At 43.1% G+C, this 17,765-nt stretch overlaps 1 protein-coding gene across 2 annotated transcripts in view; it reads left to right on the top strand.

Annotated features, from left to right (window-relative positions):
- tnika (TRAF2 and NCK interacting kinase a) overlaps positions 1-13,063 on the top strand; it is a 60,192-nt gene extending 47,129 nt beyond the window's left edge. The window contains exons 21-33 of one of the 2 annotated variants that reach the window (XM_084482074.1): positions 620-688; positions 1,174-1,280; positions 1,425-1,527; positions 1,642-1,800; positions 1,938-2,031; positions 2,470-2,640; positions 3,946-4,089; positions 4,904-5,038; positions 6,174-6,274; positions 6,706-6,855; positions 8,212-8,371; positions 10,041-10,180; positions 10,683-13,063. In XM_084482074.1, the coding sequence (XP_084338200.1) occupies positions 620-688; positions 1,174-1,280; positions 1,425-1,527; positions 1,642-1,800; positions 1,938-2,031; positions 2,470-2,640; positions 3,946-4,089; positions 4,904-5,038; positions 6,174-6,274; positions 6,706-6,855; positions 8,212-8,371; positions 10,041-10,180; positions 10,683-10,766 (1,617 nt within the window). In that variant the 3' untranslated portion in view covers positions 10,767-13,063. The remainder of the gene's footprint in view (positions 1-619; positions 689-1,173; positions 1,281-1,424; positions 1,528-1,641; positions 1,801-1,937; positions 2,032-2,469; positions 2,641-3,945; positions 4,090-4,903; positions 5,039-6,173; positions 6,275-6,705; positions 6,856-8,211; positions 8,372-10,040; positions 10,181-10,682) is intronic. The other variant, XM_084482075.1, reaches the window with a different exon arrangement.
- Positions 13,064-17,765: the final 4,702 nt, after the last annotated feature.

Raw genomic sequence — 17,765 nt, 5'->3', positions numbered from 1 at the left:
ATGTAGGTATTAAAAACAGAAACGACCAAGCACCTCAACAGTCTGTAAATATCTCTTTCCCCTGCATCTCCGTTGTCATGGTTAATGGGTCAAGATGAACCTGCCCCCCACCCCCCCTCCCCCTATGCATGAGTTGGACTGCTCCGCTAACCAGGGGGTGAATGAGCAGGAGGGGCGGCTGTGCCACTGGCCTGTTAGCATGGGGGTGTATGAAGATGCTGTAGCAGATGGCCAGCATTAATACTTTTCCTTGCTCTCCGTTGTAGGTGCCGTGATTGTGTTTGATTCTTTCCTTTCCTCCTCCATGAAGTGAACAGAGGTGCCCATCTCAGATCTGTGTGGTCACGAAATGGATGACCACACAGGTCTGACCTAGACACCTGACCTGAGATCAGCTCTCCTAATTCAAAGATGCCTATTAAGCCTTATGGTGTGGATCTGAAGATACCAAGTACCTGTAGTTCCTGATTAATTTGACAGCTGTGTCTTTGTCACTTGGGCTCCGCCTCCTCTCCATGATCGATAAAGAACCAATGTTCAAATTTTGTTTATTCTCTCTCTCTCTCTCTCTCTCTCTCTCCCTCTCTCCCTCTCTCCCTCTCTCTCCCCTACCCTAAAGGACCTGAGTGCATTGGCTAAGGAACTCCGAGAGCTCAGAGTGGAGGACAGCAGCAGACCCCCAGTGAAGGTATCCAATCACTACATCCATAACACACACTGTACATTACACACCGTGACATAATTGGTACCGAGAGAGCTTAACATAACTAGAGTCTTTCATAATAAAAGTCCAATATGCTTCTGTGTCTGTCTGCAAGGTTGCACATATTAACGTTGGTATTTTTCAACCTGGACCCTTTTTTTCCGATCATGTTGGGTCTAATGCTTTTGTCCTGATGTTCTATTGATTGTTTTTTTTGTTTTTTTTGTATTTGGTTATATTATTTTGGTTATACTTTAAACCTGGGCTATGTTACTTTTTTTTACTGCAGCTATATATTCCATAAAAGAATATCCAAACAAGACAAAATTACAATAATGCCAAACATCATAATAAAATCACATGTCATATTGACCCCATCTATTATCAGCCTCCTCTTTCGTACATCACTATAGTACCTTGTCAGCTGATGAGCCTGTGTGTGTCCTGTCCCCCTCCTCTCCATGATCAAGGTGACGGACTACTCTTCCTCCAGCGATGACTCTGAGAGCAGCGATGATGACGGCCAGACCGTGGGCCACGACGGGACTGTTGCCGTTAGCAACATCCCACGCATCATGTAAGACGTCTTCCCCTCGCCTCGCCTCTGTACTTGTTGTTGGCTGATGTCGTTGCTTATGTGTTGGGATAGATTTTGGTAATCAACACCTGTGTGTGTGTGTGTGTGTGTGTGTGTGTGTGTGTGTGTGTGTGTGTGTCGCAGGCCTGCAGTGCAGAGCAACACTGATTCATATGGGGGGCAGACTGAGGAGTCACTGGGGGAGAACTACAGCAGCTCCAAGGACACCACCCTGATGATGAGAGAGGTAACACACATGCACACACGCACACGCAAACACGCGTAAACACACACACATAAACACACAGGATCACAGAGCCGTTTTTTAATGATTTTATTGTTCCTTGTCTTTCTTTTCCAGGCCGAGGAGAGGAGGAGAGGCAGCCACTCGGAGAGCAATGGCTTCAGCAACCACGGGAACCACAGTAACCACGGTAACCTGCCTGACCTGGTGCAGCAGAGCAACTCCCCCTCGGCCACGCCCCCCTCGGCCCTACAGGAGCTGAGCGAGATGGCAGAGGTAACGCAGGCGCACGCACGCACGCACGCACGCACACGCGTACACGCACACAGATGTTTTAATTGCATTCCCATACACATAAATATATACTACTACTAAATATACTTTCTGCTGACTCTGTGCCCCGTCCCGAGCAGTTTGGTGGATCCAAAGCCTCCTTCATGCCATTCGTTGACCCTCGTTCGTATCAAACTTCCCCCAATGAAGACGATGAGGAAAACTCTGCAGCAGGTGAGTCCAGTAAACACGCCCGAACAGCTTCACCTCTTCACTGCTAGCTGCATCAACTCTTAGGTCCAAAAGGATTTTCATTTGAGTTGGTGTTTAACTCCCCTTTCCAGATAGGGTTAGGGTTAGCATGGCAGCGAGCTAATACATGAACTAATCAGCCGTTACTAGCTTGCGAAATCAACTAAGTTCTTTCATTAGCAATTGATTCATACTGTTATATTATGATCTTATTTCATTTTAAAAAGACTTGTTATATAACAAATGTTATATATTTTGTTATATATATTTATTCAAACCCCAAAAATGGGTAGTTTTAGGGAACGGCCCATTACATTTGTTGAGGTAGCATGTCTATGGCGTCATAGCCCCTTTCCCAACCTCACTCACTTACTTATTTAACGTGAATCATGTTCTCTGTGCTCGTCGTGTCCCCCCTAGCCATGTTTGCCAATGAGCTGATGAGGCAGGAGCAGGCCAGACTGAGCGAGGCCAGAAAGATTTCGGTGGTCAACGTCAACCCCACCAACATCAGGCCCCACAGCGACACGCCGGAGATCCGCAAGTACAAGAAGCGCTTCAACTCGGAGATCCTGTGCGCCGCGCTTTGGGGTGAGCACAACCTAACTGCACTCTGTCTGTCTGTCTGTCTGGTTTTTCTTGTGTATACTATGCTTCTGTTTGTTGGTGTTTGGTTATGTATTTCTGTATTTCCTTATTTATATATTTATATGCATGTCTGTGTGTGTGTGTGTGTGTGTGTGTGTGTGTGTAAACAGGTGCAGAGGTGCGCTTTCTCATTGGCACATGAAAAAGCGCACAAGGCACTTTTAAAAACACCCGCATATGCGCTCAAAGTACGCATGCTAATGTGCACACGTGACATTACACTGGGTGTGTCCTGAAGCCCTCCTTATTCAAAGACTGATCCTTTTAGAATCGTCCCTTATAATGCAAACTGCAGGCCTATGGCGAGGGCAATTAGCAATGTTTTGCAGACACAACACAACAGTGCCCTTGTCGGGCATTTCTTCCGTTCGTTTTCACGACCAGCGCAATAATCGCGTTCGCATTTTGTTCAACGTCCGACGATGACTAAGCCGGCTCGTTTTGCTGGTTCATCATAAACAGATTGAGTAAAGACATACCAGTGCGTACGGTGTGTTTGTACTGGCTTGTTACACTTTCCACAGGAAGTAAAAAGTTGTATCATGTATTATTATATTGCTGAATATTGCTTGCAGCCAGTCTCTGGTAATGGAAAACAGTACCAAGCACATTCCATAATTTAGTTATTGGCCATGAAATTACTTCAGCTCATGGTCGCCTTCTGCATTGTATCTGCTGATTGATAAGAAAACACGCGCACAATACTTGTGTGCATGTGACCGTGCACACACGTACCAACGTTATTTCATGTGCTTTGTGCGTGTTTGCTCGTGCAATTTCACCCACTTTGTGCACATTTGCACGTGAAATTTGACATGCCCTGCACTGATTTGTTTGTGTAATATTGTGTACCGATAAGTAACAAAGCCCACGGCTAAGCAGGCCTTAATGAAGCCATTTGGCCCAATGTCCGATGCATGTGAAATTTCACATGCTTTATACACATTTGCCCATGAGACTTCACTGTCTTTGTGTGCATTTCCCTGTGAAATCTCCCATTCTTTGTGTGTGCACATAAGCACTTGAAATTTGCTTTGCACTGATTCACACATGATATTTCATGTACCAATGAGAGCGTGCACATAAGCAGGCGTTTGTCGTTCATGCCATATATTTGTGCGCATGTGTTCTTGTGTATACGTGTGGTTGATTGTGTCTGCGTGTGCTTCTGTTATATTGTATTTGTGCGTATGTGTTCCGATGTACACATGTGTTATTTTTGTTGTTTTGTGCGTGTGTGTCCCTCAGGCGTGAACCTGCTGGTGGGAACAGAGAACGGCCTGATGCTGCTGGACCGCAGCGGACAGGGGAAGGTCTACAACCTGATCACCCGCAGACGCTTCCTGCAGATGGACGTCCTGGAGGGACTCAACGTGCTGGTCACCATCTCTGGTACACGCACGCACACACGCACGCACGGCAACAAACACACACACACACGCACGGCAACACACACATGCCAACACACACACGTCAACACACACACACACACACACCAACTAGTGTACGGCAACGCCTGTATGTTGATCCCTCATTGAGAATAATCAAGAGCCTTTCTCAAGCCTTTTTCAAGTATTTCTCTGGTGGGGTTGTCTGGGAAATGGGATGTTTGCAAACAGTGGTTTCGCAACTCCCAGTAATGACTGATGTAGTGCACCAGTATGCTGACGTACGGCCCCTCTGGCCAACTTGACATAAATAATGGGTGAATGTACCTAGCTCTGTTTCCAACGTGCTTCTGTGTTGTTGGTATAATGTTGGGATGGCAGTTTGGCTGAATTATTTTCACCCCATTAAGACACGCCTCAAATCTTTTACTGCACGGTTTTGGATTGTTTAGGAAAATTGCGATCTCCAACTGACACGCCCGCTGGTAATCACATGATCAATGCACCAGAGGCACAGGGTTACGCAAGGACTGATATTAATCTCATCAGACATTTCCTTAAGGTTAAAGTGCCCAAAATAAAGAATGTTTCTGAGTCCCCCAAATCTCGAGTCTGAGTTCCTCATGTCAATGCCCCAAGTCACTGAGTGTGTGTCTGTTTAAGTGCGCCTCTATTCCGAGTCGCAAATACAAGTCGTCCCCCTCCTCCCCCACCCCCACCTCCCCCCCACCACCACCCCCATCTCTGATCCACATATTCATTCAGCCCCTTCACCCTCCTAATCCTTTGTGTTTCTAACCCGTCTGTCGGTTCCCCAGGTAAGAAGAACAAGCTGCGGGTGTACTACCTGTCCTGGCTGAGGAACCGGATACTGCACAATGACCCCGAGGTGGAGAAGAGGCAGGGCTGGATCACTGTGGGGGAGCTGGAGGGCTGCGTGCACTACAAAGTCGGTGAGTGTGTGTGTGTGAGTGGTTTTCGCCACCGTGCGGATTGAAGCCCCCTTTCACACCGGACGCAGTTGTTCGTTGTGATTTTCTTTCCTGTGCCGGTGAAATAATTACAGATCATGGAACTGAGTGGACTGTATGGATTCCACTTCATTTTCCGTTTAGCCTAAGGGAGACATTCATTTGAAGGGTACCGAGGTAGATTCTTGACACTTTTATACTGCAAATAGATCAGTTTAACCAAACAGGCGCCATTCAGGCGTCTTTGTAATGGTCACCATGGTCACTGTACATGTTGTAGGAAATGGAGGAGAAACTTCATAGCTTATTTTCATTTCTCAACACACAGTCCTCTCATTGCATCCACAGTGCTAAACTACATGCATATGCATATAAATATTGCTTTCTGTTACTGTGCTGGTGGTAAATCAGGTAATGTATTGATCATCAATGTCGACGGCAGTCTAGAAAACACGCTGGAAGCCAATGATAACTTAACTGCGTTACGTGACTATAGGTTTAAAAACATGACGGTGTGCAGTTGTGTGCTGCAACCATTTCGATTTGGATACCAACTTTCTCCAAAAAGGGTGATAGCCTACTTTTAGTTCAAACAGGGAGACAACCTCAAAAACGAACATCTCTAAAACATTAATTTATAAAATAAGACTCCAAATGCACACTAATACACACCCATCATAAACCCCCTCGTCCGTGAGCTGCATCCATGCATATCCATGCATATTAAACACTAGGATTAAAACGTGCAATACCAAGTATATTTTGGGGAAAGGACAGAGCTTTAACTCGTCTTTACTAGGCTTTATGAGGTTGAGCCTTTTATCCGTTCACTTACATGGTTCGGATTGGAAAGTGCTTCATATTTGGCTCAGTTTTTCTTGTTTTTTCATGTTGTTTATTCTAACATACCTCATAAAATTACCTCATAGCCATTCCCATATTGTGTGTATATAGATATATTTTCTGTATTCATTTATTTATTTATTTATTATTTATAGTTTTGACTCCTATTTTTAAAAAGTATCTCTATTTCTACAACTGCCAGCTTATGTAGATATTGAGGTTAAGTAAGACCAGGGATGTTAACTTATAACTGTATAACTTGTCTGGTTTCTAGTGAAATATGAACGGATTAAGTTCCTGGTGATCGCTCAGAAGAACGCAGTAGAGATCTACGCCTGGGCCCCCAAGCCCTACCACAAGTTCATGGCCTTCAAGGTAGGAGGACGCAGCACCAAGACATGTCACGTGTCACAGGACACTATAAAAGTTTAGGTATCCAACCCTTTTTGTAAAATTAAACTCTTGAAGATTGTTTTGACGGTTATTGAAGTTTTTATTTCTTTAATAAATATTTTTCCATTAGATGATTGATATACGGTATACAACTATGTGTTATTATAACTGTTTGATCTTATTTTTTCTAATTGAGTGTTTTTTTAAAATTGTATTATGCTTTAATGTGTGTGTGTGTGTGTGTGTGTGTGTGTGTGTGTGTGTGTGTGTGTGCGTGTGTGTGTGTGTGTGTGTGTGTGTGTGTGTGTGTGTGTGTGTGTGTGTGTGTGTGTGTGTGTGTGTGTGTGTGTGTGTGTGTGTGTGTGTGTGTGTGTGTGTGTGTGTGTGTGTGTGTGTGTGTGTGTGCCCGTCAGTCGTTTACCGAGCTGCAGCACCGCCCTCAGCTGGTTGACCTGACGGTGGAGGAGGGTCAGAGGTTAAAGGTCATCTACGGCTCCAGCGTGGGCTTCCATGTCATCGACGTGGACTCTGGGAACCCCTACGACATCTACATCCCCTCCCATGTGAGTGTGTGTGTGTGTATCTACATCCCCTCCCATGTGAGTGTGTGTGTGTGTATCTACATCCCCTCCCATGTGAGTGTGTGTGTGTGTGTATCTACATCCCCTCCCATGTGTGTGTGTGTGTGTGTGTGTATCTACATCCCCTCACATGTGAGTGTGTGTGTGTGTGTGTGTATATCTACATCTACATCCCCTCACATGTGAGTGTGTGTGTGTGTGTGTGTGTGTGTGTGTGTGTGTGTGTGTGTGTGTGTGTGTGTGTGTGTGTGTGTGTGTGTGTGTGTGTGTGTGTGTGTGTGTGTGTGTGTGTGTGTGTGTGTATATCTACATCCCCTCACATGTGAGTGTGTGTGTGTGAGCTGTCATTTGTGTCTGTGTACTGTGTGTTTTGTAGAAGTCAATTTTAGGATGCAAGCATGTTCCTCTTTTTCCTTGAATGTTTCCCATTCCTTCCTCTTGTGAAGATTGTGGATTCTAGTCTTCAATTTATTTAGTCTTTTAATTAAAAAATAAATCAAGCTGTGGTACGCATTCCACAGGTTGTTTGTGGGATTTTTAAATGGACACATTTACAATGGGGAAAAATATAATAGATAATTTAGAATAAATATAGAATAAATATTGTTCGATAAATAAAGTTGTATTATATTTATTATTTATTTATTGAGCTATGCAGCATTGCTGAACTTTTTTACCACCTCTAATGGCTGTGGCCTTCCTGAAGTCATGATTGTGTAGGAAGGGGGTGCTCTCTTCACTATCAACCATCACTATCACAACGAATACCCAGTTCCTCTGTAAATCTGAAGATACATTTTGAAAAGGTTTTATTGATCATAACCTCCACGCTGCTGGACATTGCGGTTATGTGGCCTTCCTCTAGCTAAATGTCAAGCAGCTGAGTCGAGGGTTGACCACATTGAACACTTTGCTTTTGCCACATACATCAGTGTGAACTTCAGTGCCGTTGCTACGCTACAGTTCAATCACACCTTTTGGGCTAGCTGGCTTGCAGACCCTCTGAGGGCATTGCTGTGTGAAAGGTCAGAAAGCTGTCTCAAGTGTGTGTGCAAGTGTATTCGCACCATGCATGAGAGGGCACAACACTTACGTCGGGAGGGGGCAAATCTTCCCATCAATGTCGGCCTGGCAACTGTTTCCTGCGGGCTTGGAGGAATCTTGTCACAAACTTTTGGCCCGAGTAACTACTTGGTTTTTGTCATCACCTCTATGTGCTGTTATTTTGAGTCGGTGTCCATCTCTTCACCACACGTGAGATTTGAGAAAGTGTTCAATCCACTGCGTGTGTATCACTCCTGACTGCAGTGATCTGTGTGTGTGTGTGTGTGTGTTTAGATCCAGAGCCAGGTGACCCCCCATGCCATCGTGGTGCTCCCCAGGACGGAGGGCATGGAAATGCTGCTGTGCTACGAGGACGAGGGCGTCTACGTCAACACCTACGGGCGCATCACCAAAGACGTGGTGCTGCAGTGGGGCGAGATGCCCACCTCTGTTGGTATGTCCATCATGTGTGTGTGTGTGTGTGTTAGTCGCTTATTGATTTTTGGTGGTGCACATTGATACCGTGTTCCCCCATCCGTGCGAGAGCTAAAACATACAAGGGTGCTGGTAGACACACACAGACACAGTCACAAACCGGACACGGAACACTAGTGTTTCACACCCTCCCCAACCGAGGTTTCCCGTCGGACTGTGACAGGGTGCAGGGTGCAGGGTGTGCTTATACTATATATTGCTTTTACTTTATTTTATTCTATCGTGGATTGCTGACTTGGATCAGAACTAGTGGCACTGCCTTGTGATAACGGGTTGCATAATCTATAATGCCTCGTGCTAAACGGTATCCCCCTGCGCTACGGCCTAAAGGCCTGATGAGATCCATGCCAACCCTCTCATAGGGGGTCTCACCTTGATGGCACCAAATAAAATAATGACCAAATGTCAGATCGGCCCAGCACCCCCTCTGGTGGCCCTCTGCAGTCAGGCTCCGTCAGTCCAGCAGCAACCGCTTCACCATTGGTTGATTCCCCCGGCAGCACCCGGCATTCATATCCCTTTCTTTCTGTTCACCTCCTCCAGCTGCGTCTGTTCCACAGATTGAGCCCCCCCACCCCACCCACACCACAGCTACCTCAGCTCAACAAAAGCTCATTCAGATTAGTCTTGTTTACATATTGGGAAATGCGTCCACATATTTCCCTGAGTGCCTCACTTTGTCCTGCGCTGTTAGATGAACATATAAAGCAATGAATCAAGCGGTTGAGAACGCCACTCTGCACATATGGCAATGTGCCGCAGCAACACACACAATGAGTGTCGCATTTGGGCCGTATTTGTTTGAGGGTACTGTAAGGGTACTGTAATTATATGAAAGAATGAATAATAATGTGTCACAGAGATCAGAATTCCACTCTACACATATGGTGACAACACAGACACACATTTTATTTAGTTTTATATTATGGCCTATCAAAAATGTGATGTATTCATTTGAGGGTTCATTATTAAATCCACGACCGTGAATAAAGGGCGTTCAATAATCACTTTAAGAGACCTGTTTGTTTGAGAGACATTTGATATATTGTAGGCTATATAATATATACAGACCGAACACCCAGCTCTATTCCTTGACTGATCTCCTTCAGTTCCAGAGAAGCCCCTCCATATGACTACATCGCCTTCATGGTTATCTTGTCTCGCTTCTTTTTTAATCCCTTGCAACTTGAGGGCTTGTGTCTTTTAATCTTGCACGGATGAGCTGTCGTTTCTTCATGCAAGTGTCTTTTCCGCATGGCTGGGCGTGGATGCGCGATGGACAGCAGTGGAGGAATTGATGTTGAGTGTTGAAGGTTACAGCTGTTGGGAAACGCTATAGCAGATATTGATTTCAGAAAGAACATGTGATGTTGTGATGAATTCTACTTTCTTGTACTCCACGGCCCCCGTGCACTAGTTCTTTGTTAAAGCATGAAAATAATTTCTGAGCATTTGTTATGGTGTTTTTAGAAAAGTGCAATACAGTTACCGTCCAATAAAGAGTTTTCTAATCCACTTCTCCCCAGTGCCTTCACATACGCAAAACATGCAACCAAAACCCACTGTACAGTAAATTCTGAAACCTCCACTGACAACCTGTGGTGTTTTTCTGCATTCTCCTCCTCCAGCCTACATACACTCCAACCAGATCATGGGCTGGGGAGAGAAGGCCATCGAGATCCGCTCTGTAGAGACGGGACACCTGGACGGGGTCTTCATGCACAAGAGGGCCCAGAGACTGAAGTTCCTCTGCGAACGCAACGACAAGGTGAGCCTTCAACCAAGTATGGAATTAAAGGCAAATTACCCTCGAAACTGAGGGTGTCCTGTTGCCCCGGGAACAATAGTGAGCATAGGATGTAAGATGAGCTAATTTAAGATTAGTACATCCAAGATCAATCTGTTGAAGATGGGGATTCTGCTTGATAAATATGATCAATCAATTTAAGATAACAAATAATAATACAAATATCAGAAAGTTCATCATTGGATGGGGATTGTCAGCAATTGGGTCATTTGGCATATTGCTGACAATCCCCATCCAATATGCCAAATTACCCAATTGTTGATTACGAGGTGGGGCATACATGCAAGGATTTTTGATTCTAGTGGTTACGGTTTCCAGCTGAAAGGTTCTGGGTTCAAAACCCAAACATCCACAGTGTACCTGTAGTCAGTCTCTAGCAGTAGGCTTAGCTCCCAATTAATGATGGTTATCTAAAAAGGTTCACTTTGGATAACAGTAATAGCATGTTGTGATCTCCTCCTAGGTGTTCTTTGCATCGGTGCGGTCGGGCGGGAGCAGCCAGGTCTTCTTCATGACCCTCAACCGGAGCTCTATGATGAACTGGTGAAGGCCCCTCCCACCCTGGTGCTACATGCCCCCATTGGCCAGTTCCCAAATCACTCTAGGACTCGGCACCTATCGATCAGATGACAATGCAATCCCCACTCGCTGAAGTGAATCCTTTTCGTCAGCGAAAGAGAGACTAAAACTAATCTTTAGAGAGCGTGAGCGTTACTGTATAGAAGATAACTGCAATGTGTGAACTAAAGGAAGAGATCTTAACCCTTAGAGAGAGAGACTGTTTTGACGGTCGACCATGAGGAAGAGGTTTCTCGTATGGTCGCACTACTAGTGCCACTGGATTCCAAATATTGCTCTTTTCCTTCCTTTCTATCTATCTATCTATCTTCTGTCTATCTTCTGCACTTCACTTTTGAACTTTGTTGATTTAATTCTCCTCCCTTCTCGCTCTTTTCCTTTCTCTCTTTCCTGCTCTTTCTCTCTGCAGGCCAGTGCAATTAATTCTTAAGGAACTGTAAAATTACTTTAGAACCACACAATGCACCTGTGTTGACTCTTATACACACACACACACACACACACACACACACACACACACACACACCCCACCTCTTTCTGGCTTCCTTTCTGGCTTCTGGCTTCCTGTCTGACCTACTTTCTGTTGGCTGATTGGCTGAGGGAAGGGTATATAGAATTAAATGCAGGAAGTCAGTATTTCCACGTGAAGTATCAATACGTAGTATCAAGGACGTTAAGGCACTAGGACCCTGAGGCTGGCTCAGACTCCCTCGCACCATCCCCCTCTGTGTGTCTCTCTTTCAGCCTTTATTCATGTAAATGTTTTTTTTTACTTGTTTCTTTTCTTCTGCACCCCTGCGCCTCCTAGTGGAGAATAACAGTATGCAAAGATGAAGCCATCAGCCCTTTAAAATTAAATCCTCATGTGCTCATGTGGACCCTTCCTTTGTTCCAGCCTTCCTTCCCTCCTTACGCCTTCCTTCCTTGCCTTATTCCTTTCTCTGTCTCTTCTCTCCATTGTTCCACCTCCCCCCCTCCCAATCTATTCACTCAATAACTTATCCAGGTGCTGCATCAGCTCTACTGTAGTTTTTAAATGCAACAACATGAGCATCTTTCTGATCATGGGATCATTAGAAATGTGTTTCAACCTTTTTCTATTCTCTTTTTCCTTTTATTTTTTTGTCGGAGCACTGTACAAGCAAAGAGCTGCTTTGCACTCAAGCTTGGTGAAATGTACAGCACATCTGTGTTCCAGTATCTGTGTGTGTGGGTGGGTGTTGTGAGACTAACAAGACAAAAAAAGACTTTCACAGTATCTAAGGAGTTGATTTATTCACCAGAGTCTTCACGTTGTGGTCAGATGATTCCGACCGAGTCTTTCCATACACACAGCAACATGAGTTTATTAAATGGGTTGACACACTAATATCCCCATATATTTCCCTTATTTTTTATTTGTTATCACAGTGGGTCATCAATGCAAAACCACATCGAGGTTTTGTTACAAAGTATAATGGGAGATTTAACAGATGTTCTTTCAAACAACGGACTATCAGCGGTTACAGTTGGTTGTTGCCAAGGCAAACTTGGCGATGAGTGTTTAAAAAAAAAGGCCTTGTGGTTTAAAGGCCTTGTGGTTTAAAGACCTTGCATGGTTTAGAATGGGTTACGTAATGCCTAGCGTGACCGTGACGTGACGTTCAAAATGTTTTTTCTTTTTATGATTGGTATACTGGTTTAACACATTCCTTAAGTTTGATCATTGTCATTACATTTAGTGTGAACTATTGGAAGCAATATACTTTTTTTCTCTCCTTTAACAGATGTCTGTCAATATAAAGTGTCTCTATGTGACAGATTCATGTTTAATCGCCGATATGATAAAAAACGACCAACAAAATAACAAATCATCGTTGAACATTTTTTAATTGCCAATTTTGTTTTGTTTTTCCCCAACTGACCAAAAGTACTGTAATTGAATTGTTATTATTTTTGACAAAACAAACTGCTGTGTTTATGATCGTGGTTAGGAAGGGCAGGCTAACGGGCTAGCAATAACAAGCTGTTCAGATCAAACTACTGTCTTCCTTTAGTGTGTGCGTGTCTGCGTGTGTGTGTGTGTGTGTGTCTATGTGTCTGTGTACACATTGCCATTCTTACTTATTAAGTTGTAAATGTCACTCATTCTGTTGCAGAACCCTTTTCATCATAATTATTACATTGTTTATTTTATTTTGAAAGTGTTTTACTAATCTAGCATCCTGTTATGGGAGGATTGGTTCTTTGTTTTGTAAAAAAGATGTTGTACTGAATAAATAAAGTACCGTACAACATTACACATCAATACAAGCATTGCGTGTGTGTTAATAAATTACAGTCTCATAGCTCTTTATGGACCCTATAGTAAAGTGTTTCCTGTGCCCAGCATTGTCACACACAGAGGGGCATGAGCTTACACAAAAACCTCCAGATAATACAGGCCCTACTGTATAGTAGTGTTTTCCCTGCCCAGCATCCCCACACACAGGTGTCTGCATTTACAAATGAACTTCCACCTAACATGAGACATAAAGCAATGTGTTTTCCCTTACCAACACACACAGGTTTTGGGGTTTGGTAATAGGGTTTCCTAAAATATTAAGGTTTTATGGTTTGGTTTTTGGTTTATATGATTAGGTACTCAGATTAGGGTTTCCTATTAGGTCTGTGAAGGACATCTGTGATGTAATTATAGCAAAACTTAAGCCTTCTTGCCAGTCTCCAAGGGCATTTAAAAGTCAAAAACACAAATTTTATGTAATGGCATCAAATGAAGGAAAGCTGTGTATGGCCATGGCTGCATTGCATTCTGTCTTTCCCATTCTCCCCCAAGATTGGTAAACTAAAGATTAGTGGACTTACAATTGACCCTTAAAAGTATATTGCATTGAGAGTTCACAGGATGGCATAAACTAGCAAAATTGCCAGTTACGATTATTCAGTTATTTTGCACAGCAAGAAAAGCCGGTATCAAAATGTAATCCAGTTTATGCTGATGCAGAATTGTAGGGAGTTTAATGCAGGGTCTCCTGTTTCCAAGACCGATGCGTTGACCAGCTAAGCAACGGAATTCTTTTACAATACAATTTCTTGAGAAAACAAGGAAATAGGTCTAATATAGCATGACTGGTGTGTAAAAAATAATCAAACAATTATTTTATCATTTTGCAATGGGAATATCGTAGTCTGAACCTAACCCATTACCCTACCAGGGAACACATGAACAAATGGTCATATATTATGGCATGCAAAGCATTGTTGGTAATGTTCAACCACTCGATTGGTCTCTGCACCAAAGGATAGTCAGCACAAGATCCTGCTTGGTCAAGCCTGAAAAGGCATGTTTATTTCAACAAAACTTATCTTACTCTAAAGACCAAAAAACCTTGGGAGGAATATCCAGATGTGTCCTTTTGGCCGGAATCACTTGCCCCTCTGGAAGAACCCTGAAAGAGTGTTGAAGCAGGCTATCTAGATTCTAAGCCATGCTTCTCCACCTGCTCCTCAGGTGCTTCGCATCCCGCTGATTGGCGCTGTCACCAATGCGCTCACTGGCGCTATCTGGTGGAAGAGAGTATACCGGTCTACCGCCTCAACCACCTGCCCCCTGGGCCGCCAGGGGCGCTGTGCCGGAGCAGGGTTGCCACAATACGTCATCGTGAGTAGCAAAACAAACTTACACACTTCGGGTGTTGATGGGATTCCTCCAGATGGGCTTTGTCAGTCTCCATTTAAATTGTAGACATTTGTTTCTCTCTCATGAACGAGAGTTTCCTAATGGTCGTTAATGACTGATCAGCAGATTAAGCCTGGCAAAATGCAGCTAATTTCTTTGTCTTGAAAGAAATCAACCACATGGCAGTACAGTGTTTTATGCAACATGTTCCCCTAATAGCATTTGCCTCAGATGCCAATAATTTTTTCTCTTATCACACAGCCACAGCAAGTCATGGTGTCATGGTGGCTGTCATGTCAAACAGGTCATGTCAGGAATTTAGTGAAGCATTTCTCTTTGACTGAAAGCGGTACGGTGGCTTAATTAGGTAGTGAGTGCCTGTCTAGTGAAAAGAAGCGCCTGGGTTAGAATCCCAGCATTAGCTTGTGTTGTCTTCTGCTGTGGTCTGGACACAGAAATGTGTAGCATTTGTCCTGGCTTTAACACTTTATTCTAGAAATATATGTGTACACTTTTAAATGTAAAGTTTTATGAGGCGTTTCTTCACAATGTTAATGATTAATGACAACGACTCGGCCCTGTACTGTGAATCTCAGGCTCTGCCCTCTCCCTGTTCACATCCTACCTCAGGGATCGCCCTTACAGGGTAACCTGGAAATAATTGGTGTCTGAACCTTGTAGTTTAACCACCGGGTTCCCTAAGGGTCCTGTTCCGGGAACGTGCCTCAGAGGAGCCCGTCGTCGGAAGTCCTAGTACTTGCATAGTAAAACGCCATGTCAGTGGTGCACTTGCGGCCTTCACATATTTGGTGAACACCACTGCCAGCGTTAGCCCAGAGGGAAATGGCCAACAATGTCACCCTTGACCTCTAAAAGAGAAATGGGGCTATTTCCTGTGATGGGTGGTGAATCAGAATGAGGATTTGAACGTCATTCATATCCAACTGCACAAAACCATTCCCCTATCTGAATGAAACCCAATAGCTCTGTGGTTAACATTTAAAATGTGTTTTTCATTAGAGAACAATTGACAAAAGCTTCCTCCTCTTTTAATTACCCCTGAAACGTTACTTTCAGTTTGTTCTAATTTCCCCACACACTCGTTTAACTGCAACCTCAAGGAACATTGTAAAAAACATGGTACGTTTTTGGTTTATCCTTTGAAGCCACTGCTGCCACCACACTTAATTAGAGCAGTAGTTTAAATGTATGACCGAGGGCTTCCATTATTTCCCCGACCCCCATTTATACTCTCTTCAGCAGGAGTGCCTGTGCCTCAAAACTCTTTGATCTAATCTATAAATGTTTTTCAACACATCCTGAAACATTTCGTTTATTTTGTATTTTATTATTTGTAATGCCTTGTGGTTTGTTTAAAAGTCCAATCTTTCAACTTCTTTTGAGGCAAGGAACAAGCAACACTTTGTCCTGCAGGTGGCACTAAGCGACTGCTTTGGAGGTTTTTGTGCATAAACGACAACCATTTCAGTCAAAGGGAACGAGCGATATTCTCTTGACTCCCGTCTGGGAGAGAGAATACATAGATATTCACTGAATAACTAAAATAAAAAATAAAATAAAATGTAACCTCATATTATCCTCAAGACGAGACATGCTGCCCAGATGATATGTCTATTCTGGGATTTTGGGAAATGTGAAATGCGACTAGCGTAGCCATTTGAAGGCCAAGTGCCTTATCTTGGTCCAAGCAACTGTTTTTTTTTCTCAGACTGAAGCAAACGTCCTTGAGTTTCTCTTTTTAGAGATAGTGTCCATTTCGGGCTACATTATGTATGTATAGGCTTGTATCAAGGACAAAGGGCAGCACTCTTGCTATGCTTAAAGGGTAAAGCAAGTGTTATCTCATCCATACATAATAGATATACCGTACACTTGATGACATATATTATTATCGGTAATCATTGCCTCGTTCTGTTAATATCAATAGGAAAACTGTGATTGAAATGCCAGAGTGTGCCACAAAAGTAAATATAAGAAGTGAGTAAACGTTATTCCAAATCATCTCCCATGGTTTGTCAATAGATCAACAAAAGTGTAGTAGCCTAAAAAAAACTTGGAAGCTTGAAAAGTAAGACATAATGTCACTTCCTCTGGTTTTCATAATGTTTACTTCTGTCTGTGTATATATATATATATATATATACATAGTATATTTCAGGATATTTTCACTGTTCTGCACCCATTTCCAGAAAGCTACAATTTCTAAACAGTCCCTTCACGCCCAGAGCAATTGGCCACCGCATTATTTCAACAGCCATTGTGTTCGCACTCAAAATTAATTAAGCAAAAAACTAATTATAATTTTCTGATGCCATATTGCACTATTCTCTGTAGGCAGCAATGAGCATTGTTCAGTTGCTTTGATAGTTGTTCATTGCATAGATAATTGCATACAAAATAGTATTATTAGTATGTAGTAATCACAATGAACATTGCCCATTGGATGCACAATTCACTTTGTAAAAACACTTTGTATTATACTATGCTCAGGGGACAAACAGGGAATTTACATACCTACCTTTGGCTGAGTGCTTTATATGTATTAGTCTGTAATCACCGGTAGGCCTAGACCACAATTTTATTCAATTATATAGTAGAAATATCAGCCATTTTCAATATGCACTATTGGAAGAAAACCTCTGAGTGTATGTTTTACGAAAGCATTGGCCATGGGAAGAAGCAATGACATGCATACACAAAGTGGATAATCCAGCATGTTCTAAAAGGAAAGCTTGACCCTTTTATAGTACAAGGAAAGAAAACACTAACAGTGATCGAGGTGAATTGGTCAAACAGAAAGCCATTAATAGGAAGTGGGACCCCAGCATGAGGTAAAGTGATGGAAACTAACAGGGGGAAGTGGTGAATGCCTTCTACCTTACAAGAATCATGCAGTGAACTTGAACAAATGAGAATCTGCTTCAAAGCATGCTTGAATTAGGAAGGGCATCAACATGGGCAAATGGTGACCCTCAAACCCTCAATTCAGAGTTAACATGCGCTGCATCCGGACTCATAGTTAAATGAGCAATATGAAGAGATCAACAATAGCACCCATCCACAAACCCTATTGAAACAACGTATTGAGGAATGCATACTGGAAGTGAAACTGTATCCAATATACCTCTGGCATGGCATTAAATCATTTTTTCTGTACAAAAGGGCAATACAATCATAATACAAAAGCTACCGGAGGCTGTGAAGTTTTGTTGAAGAGTTGTGAGCGAAAGGTTCTTTCTGTATTGAAACCAAGATTAGAGAGGAATATTATTCCATATTTAACTATTT

The sequence above is a fragment of the Micromesistius poutassou genome (genome assembly GCF_964030765.1).
Source record: "Micromesistius poutassou genome assembly, chromosome: 17".
Classification (NCBI taxonomy): Eukaryota; Metazoa; Chordata; class Actinopteri; order Gadiformes; family Gadidae; genus Micromesistius; species Micromesistius poutassou.
The sequence above is the reverse complement of the archived record's forward strand: the minus strand, read 5'-3'. Positions and strand labels throughout refer to the sequence as shown.